At 45.4% G+C, this 20,737-nt stretch overlaps 1 protein-coding gene across 4 annotated transcripts in view; it reads right to left on the bottom strand.

The window, feature by feature from the left end:
• PLEKHG1 (pleckstrin homology and RhoGEF domain containing G1) overlaps positions 1-20,737 on the bottom strand; it is a 197,203-nt gene that overhangs the window by 14,458 nt on the left and 162,008 nt on the right. For all 4 annotated transcript variants that reach the window (XM_054697956.1, XM_054697957.1, XM_054697958.1 and 1 more), the window contains 8 exons: positions 14,924-14,970; positions 11,943-12,093; positions 10,511-10,642; positions 9,658-9,840; positions 9,465-9,560; positions 9,173-9,259; positions 4,053-4,086; positions 1,313-1,408 (listed from right to left, as the gene is read on the bottom strand). In XM_054697956.1, coding sequence (XP_054553931.1) covers positions 1,313-1,408; positions 4,053-4,086; positions 9,173-9,259; positions 9,465-9,560; positions 9,658-9,840; positions 10,511-10,642; positions 11,943-12,093; positions 14,924-14,970 — 826 coding nt within the window. The remainder of the gene's footprint in view (positions 1-1,312; positions 1,409-4,052; positions 4,087-9,172; positions 9,260-9,464; positions 9,561-9,657; positions 9,841-10,510; positions 10,643-11,942; positions 12,094-14,923; positions 14,971-20,737) is intronic.

The following is a 20,737-nucleotide window of genomic DNA, read 5'->3' on the forward strand; positions in this document are numbered from 1 at the left end:
TTACCAGCAAGACACACATTAAATTATGTAATCAGGAATTGCATAGCAGAAACCTAACCCTACCAACTAGGGGAGCAATTTCCTTGGCCTTAACTATAAGCTGATGGTGTTTAATTTTATATTCTCATGCCAATCCCCTGTCCCAAGACTCAGATCTCTGATGCTGCCCACCGATCTGACATTCACCCTACATGCCCACAGATCTAGCAAACTCAACGTGTTTCAAACTCAACGTATCCGTCCCTCCCTCTTCCCAACCCATAACTGTCCTCAGCTGCATTTCTTATCCTGGGTTCAGTGACATTACCCCCCAAGATAAGGGATCATGACAGCTCAAATTTCTCCTGTTTCACTCATCACTGTCTTGTGGGCTCCCAATGATGCTCCACCCCAGTAGGCGCTGCCTGACTACTGTCTCCACCATCTCTCACCAGACGACAGAGACAGCCTCCTATGTGGTCTCTCTGCCTACTTTGTCTTCCACATCGAACCAGATTCTCTTGTTTAAAAGGTAAACATTTCATAATTTGCAGGACCAAGTTCAAACCCTCCACATGGCCCACTCTGCTGCCCATGATCAGGCCCTCGCCTGCGTCCCCTGTCATATCTCTTTCCATTTCACCTGGCCCACATCTACCTGATGCCCAGCATCACTGGTGGCCCAGCCACCCAAACAACTAGCAACAAAAGTCTGACCTAAGGCTCCAGTCCAGGGACCCAGCAGGTGCAGTTCCTGCACCACCTGCTTCCCCAGTACCAGCCTCCTCTCTCTTTCCTAGAGGGGGGACCTAGTCACTCCCCATGTTTGCCTCTCCACTCCTCCTTCCATCCAAACTCTGCCATAACTTATCACACATATCTGTATCTAGTCACTGTTTTGATGCTAGACCACAAACTCCTCGTAAGCAGAAATCCTGCATATTATTTATCCATGCAATCCCGGTTCTCAGCATAGTGCAGTGGATTAGGTAGGTCCTCAATAATTAATGATTTGAATAAAAAAAGTCTGGAGTTGGGTTCAGTTAAACTTTAGGTTTGAATAATCTTTTGCACGTGTCATTTACAGGATATAACTTTCCGCTGGTGATGGTTAACGGGTTTAGGTACCTGCAAGCTAAAGGTAAGATGCTACAAAACTAGTCGATTGATAAGTTTAATAGCCACTGGGAAAACAGAAAATTAAATAGAAAAGTGTATTCATATTGACGGTGAGCTCAAAACCTAGAAGGAAAATGCCTTCTTGTCAGACTGAAAGGGACTTTCATGAACATTCCCCAGAATTGTTAAATTTTGATCACAACATCGTACTCACCGGATTTTCTTCTCAGCCGATATGGAGCAGAACCATCTTTGGCAGCACAGAATGCTTTGGTCTCTCCCTCGGGACTGTAGCAGAAGCCTGGGTGATCTGTGAAGAGAACCATACATGTCTGTAAGAAGGAGGTGTTCAGCGAGTTCTCAAGAAAAGCAGGCGTGGCTGGTTGTGGATATCTAAGGATTTGTGCTTTTCATCGGCTCTGATATCATCCTGCATGCTGTAACCAGTGCTATATCTCAGACTCTGTTTACACAGGGACTTCTTTCAGGAGCAGTGTGTTAGCAAGTTAAGCTCCCTCCCACGTGCACTGCATTCTCTGTGTGCTCTTTTTTTTCATTCTCTAACCAAGAGCGTTAAAGGCTCTACTTCAGCATTACCCCCCAAGAAGGTTAAAATATCACTTCTGCGGCTCTTTGACCCACAGAGATCAAAACACAGAGGTCAGAAAACTCCATTAAAAAAACCCAACGCCCACATGGCTCAACTTGTTATCAAGGCTTCTTACAGATAAGTGGCTGGGGGTGCTGGGCCACAACAGTGGAGAAGACTTCTCTAAAAACGTCTCGAGGAGTCTGTGCCAGGCTGTGGTGCTGCAGGCAGTGGTGCCTTTCAGGAAGCTATGCCCCAGTGCGGTCTAGTATTTTTCTAGAAATTGCTTCTGTGACCGTGTGATGAACACTTCGACCATTAAAGGTTTTATGTCTTCAAGAGACATGCAGATTTTGGATTAAGAAAATCTGATCTAATTATAAATTTTTAAAATTTTTTTTAAAGATTTATTTATTTATTTAAGATTTATTTATTTATCTATACAAGCACTGGGCACAGTCAGAAGCGCGGGAGGGTGAGAGAATTCACCAGAGCCAGAGCGGGGAGCAGAGCAGGCAGAAGGACTGAAGTACACTGCTGAGGGGAGCAGCGGGCGGCAGGAGAGGTCTGTGCGCCATGTGGGACCCATGTGGCCGGGGGGCAGCCGGGGATCGAACCAGCGCTGCAGAGGCTGCGGGCAGCTTCGCAACCCAATGCTCAACCGCTGCGTCACCAGGGAGGCCCTGATCTAATTATAAATTATTGCAGCATATCCAGTGACATCCATTTCAGGACACAGGCAGAGACTGGTATTCTTCAAATTGGGGAGAAAGCTTTTCAGGGGTATCCAACATAGTTCTGAGGGCTGTAAAGACTACATGCTCTTCTCCCTTGGCAATTATATACATTTATATATATAACATATAATACAATTATATATATATTATTTATAGTCACAGAAATAAAGTCATTTGGTCCCACGGACTGGCCAACTCCATTCACATTCAGCCAAGTTCAAAGTTAAGGAAGACAAAGCAGCATGTTTTCTTAGGCTGGCTGCTCTAGCCAGGCTGGGCTCAGAAGAGAGGCATGTGGCACCACTTCATGCCTTGAAATCATTCTGGGTACCCACGGAATCTTGCTGGTTTCCAGGAGCACAGCCAGAGCCCAGGATCAAGTCCACAATGTTATGTGAAGTTAGTCACAGCAAGAGCAGCCTCTTTACCCCCTCTGCCTTCATCTCTGCTCCTCATTCTCATATGCCCACCCATGACCTGGGCTTCTCTTCAGAGTGTGCTATAAAACAAAACCTTACAGGGCCTCCCTGGTAGGGAAAGGGGTTGAGCGCTACACTGTGAAGCTGTCCGCAGCCTCTGCAGCACGAGTTTGATCCCCGGCCAGGGAGCTACCCACATGGCGCAGCAGACCTCTCCTGTCTCCCCACTGCTCCCCTCAGCAGTGTATTTCAGTAGATCCACCTGTTCTGCTCTCTACTCTGTCTCTGGTGAATCCTTTCACCCCCCACACTTCTGGCCTGTACCCCACTTCTTGTATGCATAAATAAACCTTAAAAAAAAGAAAAACAAAACCTTACAGAGATGTCCACTGATGTGGGGGCTAGAGAAGACGGGGCTGGGAGCCCCTGCTTGCACCCTGGTCGGGATCTCCAAGCACCCTGTTCTTGGGTTATGTTAGACATGAAGTGGGAACTCCATACCATGGCTGGGCTCACCTTTCTCCTTTTGTTTTATTTCTTTCTCACCCTGCAGAGTTAACAACTGGTTGGTTTGTGGGTAAATGAATCAGTATTTGCCACTGAGCAAGGGTTCCCCAAAAGTAAGTTATTTCAAAAGTTTTAAGTAAAAGCGTTTATATGAAAGGTTCTGGAAGACCTGGCTGTAAGTCTTAAAAGCACTCATTTCTCTTTCTGTTGTTTAATCTGGGAGGCCCCCAAGATGTGATTTATGTGGTAGAACAAGGTATGGTTTTATAGGAAAAACCTTCCATCTATCCTTGGCCTCCTCTTATAAATCTAGAAATACAATCACATGTGTGAGGTGGTAGGAATTTTAGACTTCGCTGCTGTATGAGGAAAACCAATAACCATCTAGTTGGTGATTCCTGCACATAATGAACACAGCTTTTCCCTCCGAGGAAATACATGACAGGACCTTCCTTGTGGGTGGGGTCTGGGTGGGAGAAGAGCAGACCAAGAAGAATATCTTACAGTGCTGGAAACTCAGACTGTGCCAGGACTCACGAGGTGAGGGAGGTAGACTCAAAGTTGCAACAAGAGTGTGTGTTAGGAAGACATTCTATGGCCTGCCAGCTCCATGTATTAAACGGTAAATAGAGCACTGCTGCTTTCTTATAGCTGACATTTTTCAAGACATTAAGGTAGAAATGGGAGGAAAACAAAACTTACGAATGGCATCCATTTCAAGTATTGCTTGCTTGGCCTGAAAGAAAGAAAGTGTAACTATAATTACAATGACCATTTTTCTTTAAATGACTAATCCTAATGTGGGTTTCATTTCACGTGAATAAGTGGATTTTTAAAAACTGAAAAGAAAAGAAAAGAAAACAAAAAAACAAAACCTGAGCATTTCTTTCAGGCATGGGATAGAAGAGCGCCCTCGTGTGGGGAGAGGTGTTACACAATTGACACACCACAACTAAACTTAATAGAGAAGTGGGAGGGAGAGAAAAGGAAACTTCTAGCAAAGGTTCCCAAACCTGACAGATCATTAGCATCTATTGGCCGGATTATTATAAAATGTGAATTCTTGCTCCCCAAGCCAGGTCTATGGAACCAAAACTCCCCTAGATTTATACCACCAGACCTCTCCCATATTGTTGGGGCTTTATGATTATTTTAAATTGATGGCAAGAAAAGTTGCTGAAAGTTTCCTCATTTTGGGTGGTGTACAGTCATCACCAGCTGACTCTCCTGCTCTCTAAGCACCACTGCACCCCCTATCTTTCCGTGTACCCCAGGATCTCCCAGAGGGGGAGAGAGACGCAAAGTCAGGCTGAAGGCCATGGCTCGTGATCCAGACTTGGCACATTTCACGCCCGCCTCTCAGTGTGTTTTCTCAACTGTCAAAGTTGCTACTTGGAGCAAATGACAGGCACTCAGCCCAGAGTTGCTGCCCTGTGACCTCAGGGCCTGGTCTGGGGAAGCTGGATGCTGGCTTCCTCTGCACACACATTTCTCCCTTTCTGCCCCGACCTTCTGAAGATGAATTCTCTGAGCTTCTTCTTGCTGCAGTTATTGCCACATGTTGTCAATGTTTAGGGGAAAATAAAAGATAAGTCAATATCCTAGTGTGAATCACTTTGCCGTAGGAGTCAAAGAAAAAAACTCCTTTAGGTAGTAGCCTTTCTCACCTCTTGAATGTCATTTTCATTTTCAAGGGTGGTATAACAATCTATAAACATGCTAAAAATAATTTAAAACTAATTTTATTTGCATTGTGTCACAATCTGTAATACTGCAGTAAAAAATACTTAGACTAAGTGGCAATCATTTAGGGAGGGAGCGGAAGGAAACAGCCTCAATGCAGTCATCTGAATTTCGAGAAAACATTTACATTTCTATAATATTCATATTTCTGCCATACATCAGAATTTCGGATTACTAATTGGACTTAACTTCAAACACAAATGTGGGCTCAATTTCTGTGAAATGCATTCATAGAACCATGGTGACATATGACACGCACTCTACCTTTATTCTCCATTAATTTGGGTGAGAGCTAGTTGATAGCTCATGTGGAGGAAGGGATGCAAACCAGGTCTGTCTGACTCCCAAGAGCATCATAACCCATATGGCTACTTCCCAGGAGTCCCCTGGTATCTATAAACCTGACTTCAAAAATTCAGAATTTCCTATCCACTCTTTCAACATTTAATTTTTCAAAAGTACTGCTTTCCCGTTTACCACCAGGGGTCACCCAGGGACCGTCACTGACATAAAGGCCTGGCGGGAAGTTAACAGGTGCTAAGTCAATCTGTTCCCAGCAGTCCTCATGTGCACATGTGGAAGAGTGAAAATGTAACCCCCAAATTAAAAAAAAACCTGAAAACTAAAAACATTGTCAAGTGTCAGATGGGTGATACATTTTTGGATGTCTATAATTTCCCTAATGCATTTCTTTAATTGGAAAAAATATATTTGAAAGTTTCAGGAAAATAATTGAAGAAATGTGAAAAGTTCAGCTTAGTAATCCTGCTTAAATAACAGAAAATTATTGAAACCTTATAGTTGATAAATTATATTAAATAAGTGTGTTTTTATTGTCACTGGGGGCCAAGTGATTACAATGGTCTTGGGAGTCAGCCAGACCCGCGTTTGAATCCAGGCTCGGTCATATATTCGTTGCATCTATTTTGGCAATTAGTTTAAAGTCTCTGAACCTCTATATTTTTATTCTTCTAGAAAGGAAAGAGTAAAACTTAATAAGGTTTTTTTCTTTTTTTTGGGCTGAGGGTGACATAAGAAATATAAAGTCTGTAGTATAGTGTATGTGTATGTTCAAGAAGCCTAAAGCTGAAAAATTTTTAGATTCTTAAAGGATCAGGAACTTGAGCAAAAAACAGTACAATTTTCCTGTGACCAATATTAACCACTGTAACACATAAAGGTAAAAACTGCCCGGAATACACACACCCTGCGTGGGAGAGGGACAGGTATGTCAGCTGGTTTCATTTTGCAATGGTCTGTAGTTGCCTTTGGCAGGGCTGGTTTTGCCAGGAGACAGGTAAACACTAGGTGGGGCATATCAGAGCTACTTTGCCATTGCTCAGAAGGGTATCCCAAGGCACAAGGCCAAAGACCAAATGACTATCCACGAAGAAAACATGATCACCTGTCTGCCTGAGCAACCTCACGTCTCCTGACACTCTGATGAAATGGGACTGCAGCTCAAGTCAGAGCACACACCTATGGACAACCATTCCTGGGGAGAGAATCACAGCTGAGAATGTGTTTGCAATGCTTTCCGCGAAATAGACAAGGACCAAAACTGACTCTCCTTTCTTGGAAATCCCAGTTCCTTCTTCCATCCAGTTCCACCCTCACTCATGGTCAACAACCCCCTTTTCTCTTCCACCTCGCTCCTCCCTAGCCCCACAGGGACCATTTCACCATCCAGGTGGATGATCCATCCTCCACGCTCACCTTGGTTCCTCACTATTTTACTTTGATCACCTTTTCCTCCACTGCAGAACAATCACACACAATCACAGTCATCCCAGAGCCTTATCATCGCCCCACACTACCCGATCTTTAAGACAGGAGCTCAAAACTTCAGCTACAGATCTCCATATTTCTCTCCCTCCACTGGGTCTCCTGCTGGACTACTTCTCTGGCCTTGTAAGACCAGCAACCCTTCTGCTCACGGCTATTTCCCCAGCTGGCTTCTCTGCGCATGGAAATCAGGCTCCATCAGAGCAACTGTGCTGATTAGCACCCCCTTCTGTTGCCCGGTCACCCCCTCACCCTCACCACCTCTGCCAGTCCCCAGCCCTGTGCACCAAGGCTCCTCATCACCAGCTTCCAAGTCTTCTAAGAGGATTTTTTTTTTTTAACCAGCTCATCACACTGAGCCATAGATCAGCTGGGCCTCTCCCCAGGGATTTTGCTCCCTCCCACGGACTGGCTAGTCCATTTTCTGCAGCAATTGTTCCGAAGCTTTCCTCTCTCCCAAGCACCCAGCCCCACCTTAGCTTCAGCCCCCCAGCAGATGACATCAACTGTGGCGCAGTCAAACCCTTTCTCTCGCCTCACGTCCACGCCACATTTCTTGGTCTTCGGTCTTTCTCCTCCCCCAGCTCACGTTAGGCTTTTTGAAACCCTGTCACGCTAGACGTGTGTTTCCGCCTCTCCCGGGGCTGCGTTACTGCAGCATCCCTCCTCTGAATTGACTATTTCCTGTTTCCTTCTCCTCCCCAGTCTTCTCAGGCCCAGGTGATCCTCACTACACAATGCATCTTGCTTTGATCTTGCTGCTCCGCAAACGACCACATTTTGTCACTTTAGAACGTCATCAATGAAAAAAAGAAAGTCAACACCCAGCCTGTTCCTCCCTTCCCTCTGACGTTATCAGCCCGATGCCACGTCTCCTGCACCCTCTGTGCCAACTCTCAACTTCCTCTTTGATTGTTTCGACCTCTGGAGCATGTGAGACTGTTCCTCTACCCCCTCTCTTTGGGATGCTTTCCTTCCTTTGTTTCCACCCTGTTTCCTTCAACTGGTCGTTCTCCAATCCTCCTTCCTCTTACAGACACCTGGATGTCGAGATTCCCAAAAGTTCTTTGTTTTACACAGTTAAGGGGCATCTTCTCAAATCTCGGGGCTTCCACTCCTCTCTGCGTGGAGCCAGCCTCGAGATCCCCAGCTTCCAAGTCTTGAATTCCCACCTGCAGTCACCCCACCCCTGCACATGTAACCGTAGATTTCACCCCTCCCTCACCCACCTACCCGGTTCCTCCCCTTTGCTGCCTATTTCAGAACTCTCCACAGCATCCACTTGGCGCAGCTCCTGACTCATCCTTGACTCCTATTTCTCCCTCTCCTCATGCGCCCCGTGGGCAAAATCCTGTTTCCTCCAAGCCCATGATAAACAGTCTGTTCTCCCTCTCTTGTTGGGGATCCTTGGCAGTGCCCCCCCCCCTTTTCTGGACTAGCACGCTGGTTTGTTCATTCTCTGTTCATTCTCCTGCCTCCAATGTCACTCTTCCAACCCATGTATCTTACTTGACCTTATTTGACCTTACACTCTCGGTTCACAGGGGAGACCATGCCACCATCCCCCAAAACATTCAGCGGTCTCCCACCACTAATCCAGTGCAGACTCCTTAGCATGTGATTTCAAAGCCCTCACAGCCTGGCCACCTGCCTTCCACCTTTCAAGTCTCACCTCCCACCCCACCTCCGAGGACCAGGCACAATCCCAGTGTGCTCATTGACACCTCTTTGACTTGTTTATGTGCTTCCCTCAGTTGGCTTACCTTATCCTTTTCCCCTGATTAATAAAACATTCCTCTTCTTTCAAGTCTGAGGTAAAAGGCATATGCCTCCTCTCCCCACTGTAATTGAAGACCTACCCTTCCACAACACTTAGCTTATACCTCTATTAATTCATTTTGCTTAGCTAATTGCCGATGTGGCTAGCTCTCTAAGTTTATAAGTCCCTTCAGGGCCGAGTCTGGGTCTTATTTCCCCAGCATTACCACAGACCCCAAGCCAGCTGTACTCACAATAGGTTCTTAGTACACCTGTGACTAATTCTCATAACTCTTTATTCAACTATTTCTTAGACACTTTCTTAGGGCTTTTCCTTATTTTTCATCTTTCAAATTCAAAAACAAACAGCAATTTACAAAACTCAACCCCTTCACAGAGAATCTTTTCAGATATGTGATTGGTTTGGTAGATCCCCTACATGTCCCATTTTTCAATTTTCTTTATATTGAAGTTAAAAATCTACTCCTATCAGGCTGCCTTCTAGAGTTGGATTTCTTTTCATTTCATTGTCTTACCTTGGCTGGAATCTTTGCTGCGTGATTCTCCAGGATCAGTCTCTTCAGGTGCAGAACCCACAGGCGTTTGTCTTGCTGGGATTTAGCCTAGCAGAAGGGGATTTGGGCAGTCAGACAATTCACATCTCTACCAGTCACAGGACACAGGTGTTACTTTAACTCACGACAAAGTGGGAAACACACTATGTGGCTGGGAAGTTTTGGTAGAAATGCCTGAAAAGTTTTGTGAAGGGACATGGCATTCATCATGCACAAGAGAGAGCTTGCTGGGTGGCAAGGGAGCTCCTGTTACCTGAACTGTGTGCTGCAGCTTGGGGTTCTTATAGTGGAAGACACTGAAGCTGAGAGGCTCCTTGGGGATCACTTCCACAAGCATGAGGTTGCCACACTGGAGGGAGAGAGAGAGAGAGAGAGAAGGTGAGAGTCACTTGGAAGAGAATTAACAAGCCCCAAAATCCTCGGCTGTCCCAAGTATTCAGGCCTACCAGGATGTGAGCTTTGTATGTAAACGTGTCATCTCTCTTCTTCGTGATGAGAAGCAGCTTGTCAAAGAGGAAGAGTGTCCGCTCATTCTTGGCACGCTGGATGCGGAAGGTACCCTCGAGTACCAGTTCTCCATAGCTGGTCAGGTCTGGCCCCTTCCAATTAGTGAGCAAACTCTGTATCTCCTGTAAAAGAGAACATTCCATGTGGTTAAACAGGAGGTAGGAAGGTAAGACTTTGACCTGGCATGGAGGTCACATAACTTTGTGTTTTGTTTTTTAATAATGCATCTTTTGAGGTGACCAGCACATGATCATTGGCCCAGAACCTATCAAAATTTCCCAGTGATTTAGGACTCAAAATGTTGTTCTGGAGAGAAATTTAGCAAACTTCACATCAGTCTTACTTCAAAAACGAGGAGTCTGAAATGAAGTCTTGGCCTGGGTGAAGGTGCAAATGACCTGGTTCCAGACTTCATGCTCCTTTTCCTGAGTCCCTGCCTCATTACACACACACCATCATGTGATTCTGCATGAATCAGTGAGAGAGGCTCACAAACCCTTTAAATAATTTAGAGAAAGCTGCTTTCAACAAGAATTACTTATTTGAGATTAACATGAGGTAAGGCCTTGGGAGACTCCCTTTCCTAAGTTGGCCCTTGAAGGGGCTATGAGTACACTATTCACTTAGAAGTTACGCTTAAACAGTCGTGTTAAACAATGACCACTGTTACTGGTGTCCTAACCTCTCTATGAACCATGATGACGACCACGAATGAAGTGAGCAGCCTGATGCTTGAATGGGAAGATGATAATGAACTGGTGCACCCTCCTCCCGCCGACCCTGAGGGCTCACCTGTAATCGGACTGCATGCTCATGTTTCCGCTTCATGTCATTTATGTGCCAGGCCACTCGCTGCATGGTGTCTATTGCGTCCAGCACCACGTCATAGCCTTCTGTGTCCTTGTCAAGGTGATTTTCTATTTCCTTAAACAAAAGAAGGACTAGTTATTTTCCTCTTTTGTCTTATGTAGCCATGCAACAGAGGGCACCTCTGTGACCCCCGTGATAAGTTCTTTATATTTTAGTTTTTTATTGATGTAGATACTACCATTATTACTTAACATTTTGAGATAACTTCCTAGACATACCTGCAACAAAATGGTAAGCTAGGCTCTCTGGATGAAAGTCTTTTTAAGAAAAGATTTTTAAAGTAGTATAAAAAAACAAAAGTCATAGTTTACTTTTATTGACTACCTGTGAGCCAGCAGATATTGGCAACTGATAGAATTTGAACATAGACAGGGTACTCTTGCCTGGAGCCCTGCCCTAACCACCCTGCTACACTGCCTTTCTCCTGTTGTTACCCCTTCTAATCCCACCTACAGAGAGATTACTTTCATTAAAACTTTTTTCCAGGCCTCCCTGGTGGCATTGGGGTTGAGTCTCTGCGCTATCACACCATAGCTGCTGTGACCTGAGTTCAATCCCCGGCCAGGGAGCTGACCCACAGGGCCCAGCAGACCTCTCCTGTCTCGCCGCTGCTCCCCTCAGCAGTGTATTTCAGTCAATCCACCTGTTCTGTTCCCCACTCTGTCTCTGGTGAATCCTCTCACCCCCTAGCATCTCTGGTCTGCATCCCAGCTCTTCTATACATAAAAAAATAAATACATCTTTAAAAAAAAAACAACTTTTTTTCCACCTTGTCAACTTCCCTAGAGGATTAGACATGAGAATGTGAGAGCCGTGTCTACCTTTATTTCTAAGGTCTCCTTGCATTTTGGACAAATCACAGGATGTGCTATAGAGAAAAGACATCTTGAAGTGAATCTAAACCCAGCCCTAAGATCGCTCCACTTTCTGCTCATCTGTCATCCGTCACCTTCCTTTTCCAGTCCCTTCTCTTTCTGCTCATACTAAAGCCAATCTATGACGAATAGCTTCTCCCTCCCTCCCAACTGCCTACTGAATCTGGGCTCATGGAAATAAAATAAAACATAAAAATCTGTTTTCCATTAAGCTGAGTGTTCTCTGCCTGAAACTGTCACTGCCCAGTGCAAAGTTCTCGAAAGACCTATCACAATCAGAGCGAAAAAGAATCTTTTCTTTGGGCTGTGGTCACTGGGGCTGCAGGCCCGGAATATAAATGTCTCTAATTCCTCAAAGCAGATTAGTCAGTTGTAAAGCATGAGGGTGGAAAACACTTCCATATGTCCCCCGCCATTTTGGCTATTTTCTCCCCTAAACTTAAAAGATACACAAGTCTCTGTCCCCTGCAGAAACTTACATGCAGAAGGAGATGATACTTGAGAATCCGCTGAACTGGCTTCAGGAGATAGGACCCCAGAGGCAGGGAGTGTTTCAGAGTTTCCTGTCGTTCCCTGAAGAACTTGGCCAGCACCTTGTTCCTCATGCACTCCGTGAGCACAGCCACCGACCTGCAAGAAGCAGTGACGTTTTTATCTAAATTGCAATGCCGAACGTGGGTACTCAGGCACTAAATACCCTAAACTGGGCAGCGCAGCAACAGAGCTAAGCTAGACTAATGTGGGGTATATGAGAGAAGGGCATCCATCTGGGCGAGCGAATCAGCAGAAGGCACCCTAACGGTGTGGCTGGTGGGGGAGTGTGCTGTAAGCCCACACGCCTGCCTCCGGAAGACACAGCCCTGGCCAAGAGACTGCAGCATGCCAAAGGAGAATGAGCTGGACGTCAGCCCCAAGGGCGCCCCCATGGGTGTCTTTGTGCAGTGCTCACTTTCCACTGGCTAGATGGAAGGCATGGGCACCTCCATACTAAGAAAAGGGGTTCCCTCTTCCCATGGTCACAGCTTCTGCTGGTCCAGTTTGCATAAACTGCACGATATAACGGCCCTTGGGGACCTCCTAGCACAGTTGGCTTCCCTTTGGGCATCTTTGCACGGCTCTCTCTCATACCTCTGCTGGCTCTCCTCATTCTAAAGACAGCGTCTGAGAGGGCGAGACAGCCTCGCTCCTCAAGAGTGAGTCACTCAGCAGTGTATTCGCAAGGTCACTCAGAGTCCTCTTCCATCCCAGCGGGCCCAAAGGTGATGCGTAGCCCCTCACATACCCAGGGGCGTGGTGGCAACAAGGCTCACATCTCCTACGTAAAGCAAGCTGCTGGGCTGGTGGAGTCACACGCACGTACGGGAATATCTTGTGGTCTTGCAAGAAAGCAGGTGGAAGTCATTCTAGCCCCTCTGTCCCCAAGTCAGTCATATATTTTCAGGATTAATTTGAAAATCAGAGAGAACCAAACCATAAAGTGAGATTCCTGGGAAGGCAGAGAAACAGTCTTCCTGATGAAATTATTAGACTCTCCAAGTCCATCTATTTTGAGAAATATCAGTCCAAGCAGATCGCTAGCCTTCTACGCTGAGATGTCAAAACTGTTCTTCATCCGAGGCTTGGGGACATCTCTATTAACAAGTAGAGTCAGAATCAGTTTCCGAGTAGCCCTTTGGTCATCTGAGGGCTTGAGCTTTGCGTGAATATAAGAACTGCCAGCAACAAGTTCTGAGCAGATGGGGGTCCCTGTTCCCAGAAGTCCCGGGTTGGGGGGGTGCATCGGAGGACCCTGACCTGACTGGGCTGTGCCTCTGCCTGTGACTCTTCCCAGCAAAACTGCTGGGAACACCTGTCAAGGTGGCAGGTGACATTTAATATCACCAGCCTGGTCCAGAGGGGGAGAGGATGCCAGCTCGAGGGGAAAGGAAAGCTGGGCCCTCAGACAGCAGCTGGATGGAGACAAGGAACAAGTGGACACATTTTTCTATGAGTATGAAAACAAAATTGGGCAGGAACCAGACACTCTTGCTGCACTGAGAAGGCCTTGGGAGCATGTCTGCTCAGACGCTTCTTTTCTTCTTCAAAGTGAGAGTCAAAACTCAAAAATACTCCCCGCAGGAAACCGTCCTTAGCTCTCCTCACTGCGGCTTGTTCTTCCTTCACCTCGTGCATCTTCAGCATCCGTTACACACGACGGAGCTCACACTGTGTCAACTTGCATCTGTTGATTGGATTCTCCCCAACACATGAGTCTACTGAGTCTAGTTGTATTCTGAATCCCCAAGAGTAGAAACTGCTAGAAGGCAAGCGGGGTTCATCCCTACTTCCTGCCCACATCCTCCAAGCTTGCAACTTTGCTCCATCCAGGAAAGGCTCTTAAAAATATTTGTGCACAAATAATGTTGCCTTCTTTGACCCTGAGGCCACCTAGTAGAGAAACAGCTGCCTTAATTTTGTCCTCTCCTCTTTCATTTCTCTGTTAGACACATCTTAATATAAACTTCCCAAACTGCCAATTCAGAAGGTATTTCGTTGAATAACATGCTTGTAGGGAACTTGACACAGACATAATCCCCTGAAGAGCTGCTCTGGTGGCTTGGGTCCTGAAACTGAGTCCAGAACTTCATTGATTCTCTAGAGTGGAATGTTTTCCCTTCCCTTCAGGAAGAAGTTTGGTGGCGTTGAGGGCCAAAGCTGTGATTTTCCTGAATTTGAGTGTTGGGGCAAGGCAGGCTTTTTGCTCCAGGTTCACGGGACTTAGCTGAGCATCCTGACATCTTCAGATAAAGGTGGAGACAACAGGGCCTCCCCTGGTGGCGCAGAGGTTGAGTGCTGGGCTGTGAAGCTGCCCGCAGCCTCTGCAGCACCAGTTCAATCCCTGGCCACCTGTGAGGGTCCCACATGGCGCGCAGACCTCTCCTGCCGTGCCCGCTGCTCCCCTCAGCAGTGTATTTCATCAGTCTGTTGTGCTCCCCACTCTGGCTCTGGTGAATTCTCTCACCCTCCTGCACTTCTGACTGTACCCAGTGCTTGTGTAAATAAATAAATAAATCTTTAAAAAAAAAAAAAGGTGGAGAGAACAGAACCTGTCTTATTCCCAACTAGGCGATGGTCTCTCAGTGTTGCCCATACCCATAACAACACAACACACACACAGAAGGGTTCTCTGACAAGCCTTTAACGCAATGGGTTTCCTTTGTTTCCCACTAAAGTGCCAGCTATCTTTTGGCCTCATTCAGGGTTTTCACAATTTTCCCCTACACTGATCTGTGGGGAGCCCCAAAGTCTGAGCAGGTCAATGTCTGAGAATCCCTGGATTCTACTATCAGCATGTCTTGCTGTGCTTCCCACAATGCTCTGCTCCAGGCAGACATTCCTCAGAGCCACATCCACTGGACTGATAGGCTTGCCACCAGGTGGGAGGGGACCAGGCAACCCCGCACACACACACACTGGGTACCTGGGGTAGTTGGTGCAGTACTGGGTATAGATATGGAAGGCTTCACTCTGCAAGGAAACAAGAGAGGCATTAAAGGCAAAAGGCAAAGGCATCCACACTCCTTCAAAAACAACAAAGGGCCCTCCGTGGTGGTGCAGGGGTTAAAGACAGCGCTATCAAGCTATGGCCAGTCACTGCAGCCGGAGTTCGATTCCCTGGCCAGCCAAGAAGATGACCCACATGGTGCAGTAGACCTTTCTTGTCTCACCTGCTGTTCCCCTCAGCAGTGTATTTCAGTCAGTCTGCCTGTTCTGTTCCCCACTCTGTCTCTGGTGAATCCTCTTACCCCACCCACCCCTGCACCTCTGGCCTGTACCCCAGCTCTTGTATGCAAAAATAAATTAAGAAAAAAAAAAGATTGTACAACTGGATCCAAGAAGAAATAAGAGCATCACACTTAGGTCCCTGAGGAATGCTGAGATACATTTACAAATAGATTCAAAACTGCCTTTTTCCTATCAAGATGGGTGGGTAAAGAAATCAGTTGTCCCTCTGCAGGACAGTTTTCATTTGCAAGTCTGATGTCAAGCAGCACTTACATGATCTATAATTTCAAGACTTGTTCAAAGACGATGAAGGTGCAGACACCTATCGAAGCATAGACTTTAGGAGGGTAAACTGGAAGATGCTCAAGGTTATTTTTTTTGGAGGCACCCAGTAATCTTTTTGGTCCTGTTCAAAGCCTTTCACAATTTCTCCTACACTGGCAAGGAAAAGCCGTAGATGAAACAGTGAAACGTCTGAGGCTACATTTTCACACTTTGATTGTAAAGCGGTCAATGAGAATAAATAATTCAAGACCACTGGATTACCAGCTCTTGTAAACTCAAAAGGAATTACATTTTGAAAAAGAGTCACAGCCTAATGCTTTGGTAGTGTTTCACATTCTGCTTGTTCTAAAGCCACTTCACACTGGAATCACCTGCGACTCCCAGAGAATAAATTGTGATAATTTTAATTTTTTTCAGACTTAAAAGGAATTCCAGTTAAAGTCCTTTTTGTTAAACTCAACTAGGATTAATTGTTTTCTTATTAAAGTTGCGAGCATATTTAAGAGGAGAGAAGATGGCCTATAGCACCCCCGAGTATCATTTCTGAAGCAAATTTGAGACATCATGTCACTTGTATTTTAGTAACTGTCTCTGAAATATGGCCTTCAAGGCGCATCACTGCAATGTCATTTCATATCACATTTAAATAATTTCCTAATATTATGCCTGTCAGTTTTGGAATCCAAACAACAGTCACGAACAACTGATCTCCTCTAATCCATCAGATCCCCCTCGATCTTTTCTGCACTTGCAGTTTGGGTGAACACACCAGACGGCTTGTCCAGTAGACTCCCCAGTCTTGGTTTTGCTGACTTACCCCTACGGCTTCCTTTCATGCGTCCTCTGTCCTCTGCACTCCTGTGGCTTAGTAGAGGCTTAAACAGATTTAGGTTCCATCATTTGGCGTGAATCATTTCCTAGGTCGCATTGTACTTCCATCAGGAGGCAGGGCCTGCTCGATGTCTCTCTTTTTCTAATGTTAACAACTCCTGGTAATTATTGCCTAGATCTATTAATTCACTAGGGGTTGCAAAATGGTGATACTTCAACTCTATGGTTCCTTCTTCATTCTTAGCTGGACTCTCTCCAAAGGGAATATTCTGATATTAACTCTTTGATACCCTGCAGTTTGTGGTTTCACATGGGAAAGGCAGGAAAAGGTTTCATTCTTTTCTTTAATTTTCAAAATAATGCAGTGGTTCACTAGCATCCTGCAAAGGTCACCGGCCTGGTTTTCTAAAATAGTACCGTGAATTCATGAATATAAATGCATTTAATGAGTTTCAGTTGTTTTCAGTGAGTTCTCCTTACCAATGCTCAGATGATCCTAGCTTGGGGCACGAGGAGTGTCTTTTTGAGACTGGTGACCTGACCTGGAGTCTCTGGCGGTGGCTTCCTAGTTTCTGGTTGATAGGATGTTCCAGACCATCCTATACGATCCTGCCCCACTCAGTCTTCCTGGAGCCCTGATACTGTTTTGCAGGAAGTATTTGGAGCCTCAATCTGGGCACTAGGGATCCTCGTTTACTGCCAATCATCGTTACTTCTAGGCCTTCCAGTGGACAGAATTAGGAATATGGCATTTTTAAAAGATAAAATGCATCCTCAATTCAAATTTGCAATTCATATTCAGGACTACAGTATTTCTTATTAGCCTCATTCTCACCTTGCCTTATCTTGCTCTCACAGGTCAAGGACACTAAAGAAATCCTCATTTGCTTTACCCCACAGCACGTTCAACAGATTCAGACCAACAACACCAAACCCCCCATGTGAAATCATTACTGAAACCAGCTAAAAATGTATTTGCTTTATCTTGTCCATTGTGCCTTTTAAAATCGGTTGGGATTTCCTCTGTGTGATTATACCACAAATTAGATACACCCATCTGGCCACTGCTTCATTTTGCTTTCCATTTTTTGGAGACCACATCTGTTTAAGGTCAATTATAATTAGGTAAAATATGTACATGGTTTCAGAGTTAACTCAGCAAGGCATATTAAAGATGTCCAGTTTCTATTCCATTCCATTCTAGTCTATTCTACCCTCCCCCTCTATAACCAATTTTTAATCTTACAGTTAATCTTTAAGAAAATATATACACATTTAAATAGATGGATATTCTCCACCATTCCTAGACAAACAAAAATAAGGTAGGCCAGTGAATTCTCAAACTTGAGTGTGTACCAGAAGCACCTGGGGGACTTTGTAAAACTGGAATTACTGTGCCTGTGTCAATCTGGACTCTCACCACCAGTGTCTGATTTAGTAGGTCTAGGTTGGGGCTGACTTTGCATTTCTAACATGTTTCCAGATACTGCTGCTGCCAATGATGTAGGAACCACACTTTGAGAAGCAGAGGCTTCTATCATGTACCCCACTGCTTCCTAGTAATACATAGAGATATTCTTTATCTGCTTTTACTATTTCCTAGCATTCCATTATATGGATAGATCGTGGTTTCTCCAACCAGCTTCCTGCTTATGAACATTTGGGCTATTTCCCTATATTGTGCACTTCTAGATGTAAATGGATACATGCATGCAGAAAAATGAAATCTACATAAAATATATCTATAAATTATACCTATTATTGCAAGGGATGGAATCACATTTACTGAATTTTTGTTACTATATCTTTGGAATCAATTTCTGGAAGCAGGCCTGCTGATGTCAAGAGTGAATTCCCCTCTAAGGGGTCTGTGCTACTCTCATTGCCCCTAGTTATAGGGGGACCTGTTTCTCTCTGGTCATGCCCACTTAATATGCTGCCAAATTTTCCAGCACAGTACTAAAGAAAATCTAAATAAACTGCCAACTTCAAAAAGGTGGAAAATAAACATATCTTGATTTGTGGCACCTCCTGAGAAAGTATATGATCTACTGGCCCTGAACCTACAGTTTCAATGCCACTATGTCCCCAGGAGACCAGGCAAGAGCCCAGATGGTTCTGGCCTCCACCTGGGCCCTTCACACATTAGGTCTATCTGTCTGGCTCCCCGAGGCACTGAGCACCCAAGCCTGCTCCATGAACAGGAAAGACAAGTGATTTGGCCAACGTCTTCTAGTAAATGCAGATCAGACTGGAGTCTTTCTCTGGGTGAGCTCACATACGCTCTTTCCTGCCCCCTGCACAACTCAGTCTTGGGTTGAACAAAATCAGGCTGATTTTCCTTAAATTTAGAAACTTCTGGATCATTTGAAATACCAAATTTTGAAAAAATGGCCTCCATGAAAATAGGTGTAAATTATATTGTATGCTGGACCTCTCCTGAATGAGGTCTCCAGACGTCTGCATAATTGTCTTTCTGAGCACTCTGACACCACGGCGCCCTTGCTGTCTTAAATTAGGGGGCTGTGATTGGAATCAGCTATGTATACTTAGCATAGAATCAAATGCATAATTCATCTCAGATTTATAAACTCCATGGGCAATTCAAACAGTGGTTTTACACAAAGATCAATAGCCAAAAGCTAGTTAATCCTTTAATGCTTTTTATTAGATAGACCACCCCAAATCATTTTCAGAAGTGTTTAAGAAAAGGCAATAATAAAGAAATGACACAAAAACAGACATTTCATTCTGTTTTTTCAAATTGCCATTAAAGAGCGCATAAAAACAAGACATTTGATTATGAAAGATTCAAAATATAAGTGAGTCAGAGCTGGCCAAAGGGACGCAAGCGCACTCACGTTCACTGAACGAACAACCAGAGTAAAAAAATCTGTACGATCTTAGGGTTCCTTCTGTCACAGGGTATCTCTGTCCCCCTTCCTCTTCCTCTCCCTCTTTCCCTGATCCTTCTCTCTCCCTCATGTATACACATATATACACACACATGTATACACACACATGTATACACACACACACACACACACACACTTTTGATTCCTGAGCTTTCAGTGGACACTATGAGAAAAGCTTAAAATGCAAGAAGCGTAAGGGTAAGATCATATTGACTTGCATTCACTGTGCTGATGCTGATATCAGCACTTAAGTGAGGATAATTGCAGTAGGTGGGTGAGGTGTGGTGTGGCGGGACACCCCAGGAGAAAGGAGCCCAAGGAAGGGAGCCGAGCAACTGGGGGGAGCTGGGGTAGGGGGGAGATAGAGGGAGGCCGGATCTCTGAAAGAGAAGCTTAGTCTCTCCTAGACGCTTCCCAGTGTCACCTGACTGACAGTCAAGATAAGGGGTGTAAATGAGGGTGGAGAGGACAGGACCCCCAAGGAAACGGGGTTCAGGTTTTGCAGAGGCCTGTGCTGACAGCTGCTCAGCTGGGAAACAGTTTGGCCTGCTCAGTGGGAACTTATTTCTGCCCCTTAAAAGAATGGCCTCCACAGCTCGTTCTTTCACGAGCAGCAGGTGAGACGCCTTCTCTTTTTGTCCCGAAGCGTTTCTGTAGCCTACACTACCCCCACACCCCAAAAGCCAGGTCAAAGATGAAACTCCGTGTCAGCCCCGGTGATTCAGATAAAAGCAAAAGTCAACTGCCAGATTTACTTCTTTCATTAATGGCCTCTCAATTAAAGCAATTTTCCATTCTTCCTCGGGCTTGAGCAGCTGGTTGTGTTTCAGAAAACGTAACATCTCCTAAATCTCAGGGTGCTGAGTGAGAAGCAAGTGGTGCCAGAAGCAAACACTCCCTTACCCGGCCCTGCTTCCATGTGAGAATGCCGAGCCCTCGAGTCGGTCTTCTAATTAAACTTGGCATTATTACAATGAAGAAGATTGGGGAGTTGGCAACGTGGCACATAAACAAACTTTTATGTGAATAATTAAGCCAGAGTTAAGCACATGCTGGACCGTCTTTAATCAGCTTGTGATTACAGTTACCAGTAAAAGCCCAGCGTTTCCGAAAGCGTCCTTGCTGTTTATGTGCTGCGGTTCTTGTGACATCTCTTCTTTGATATACTCGGCCTGGCTTTTCACCCACTTCTCCCGATTCCATTTCCCTTCTCCTTTTCAAGTTCCTTTAGGAGGGTGAATTCTGACCCGGGTAACTTGGGCACCGGATGCATGTGTAAGCAGGTGTGCACATTTTACACGTTAGGCCCCACCACCGCCACACACCCCCACCCACAAAGTGTTTTATATACAAGCCCAACCACTGCCTTTAAGGGATCACACTTCCATAAAACCCAGAGTGTGATGTTTGGATTCAACACCACTGGGCCGAGCTGCAGCCGTCAGAAATGACCCCCTGGAACAAGTTCGGAGCCAGAT

This window comes from Talpa occidentalis, unplaced genomic scaffold (genome assembly GCF_014898055.3).
Source record: "Talpa occidentalis isolate TD23 unplaced genomic scaffold, MPIMG_talOcc4v2.1 talOcc4.2, whole genome shotgun sequence".
Taxonomy (NCBI): domain Eukaryota; kingdom Metazoa; phylum Chordata; class Mammalia; order Eulipotyphla; family Talpidae; genus Talpa; species Talpa occidentalis.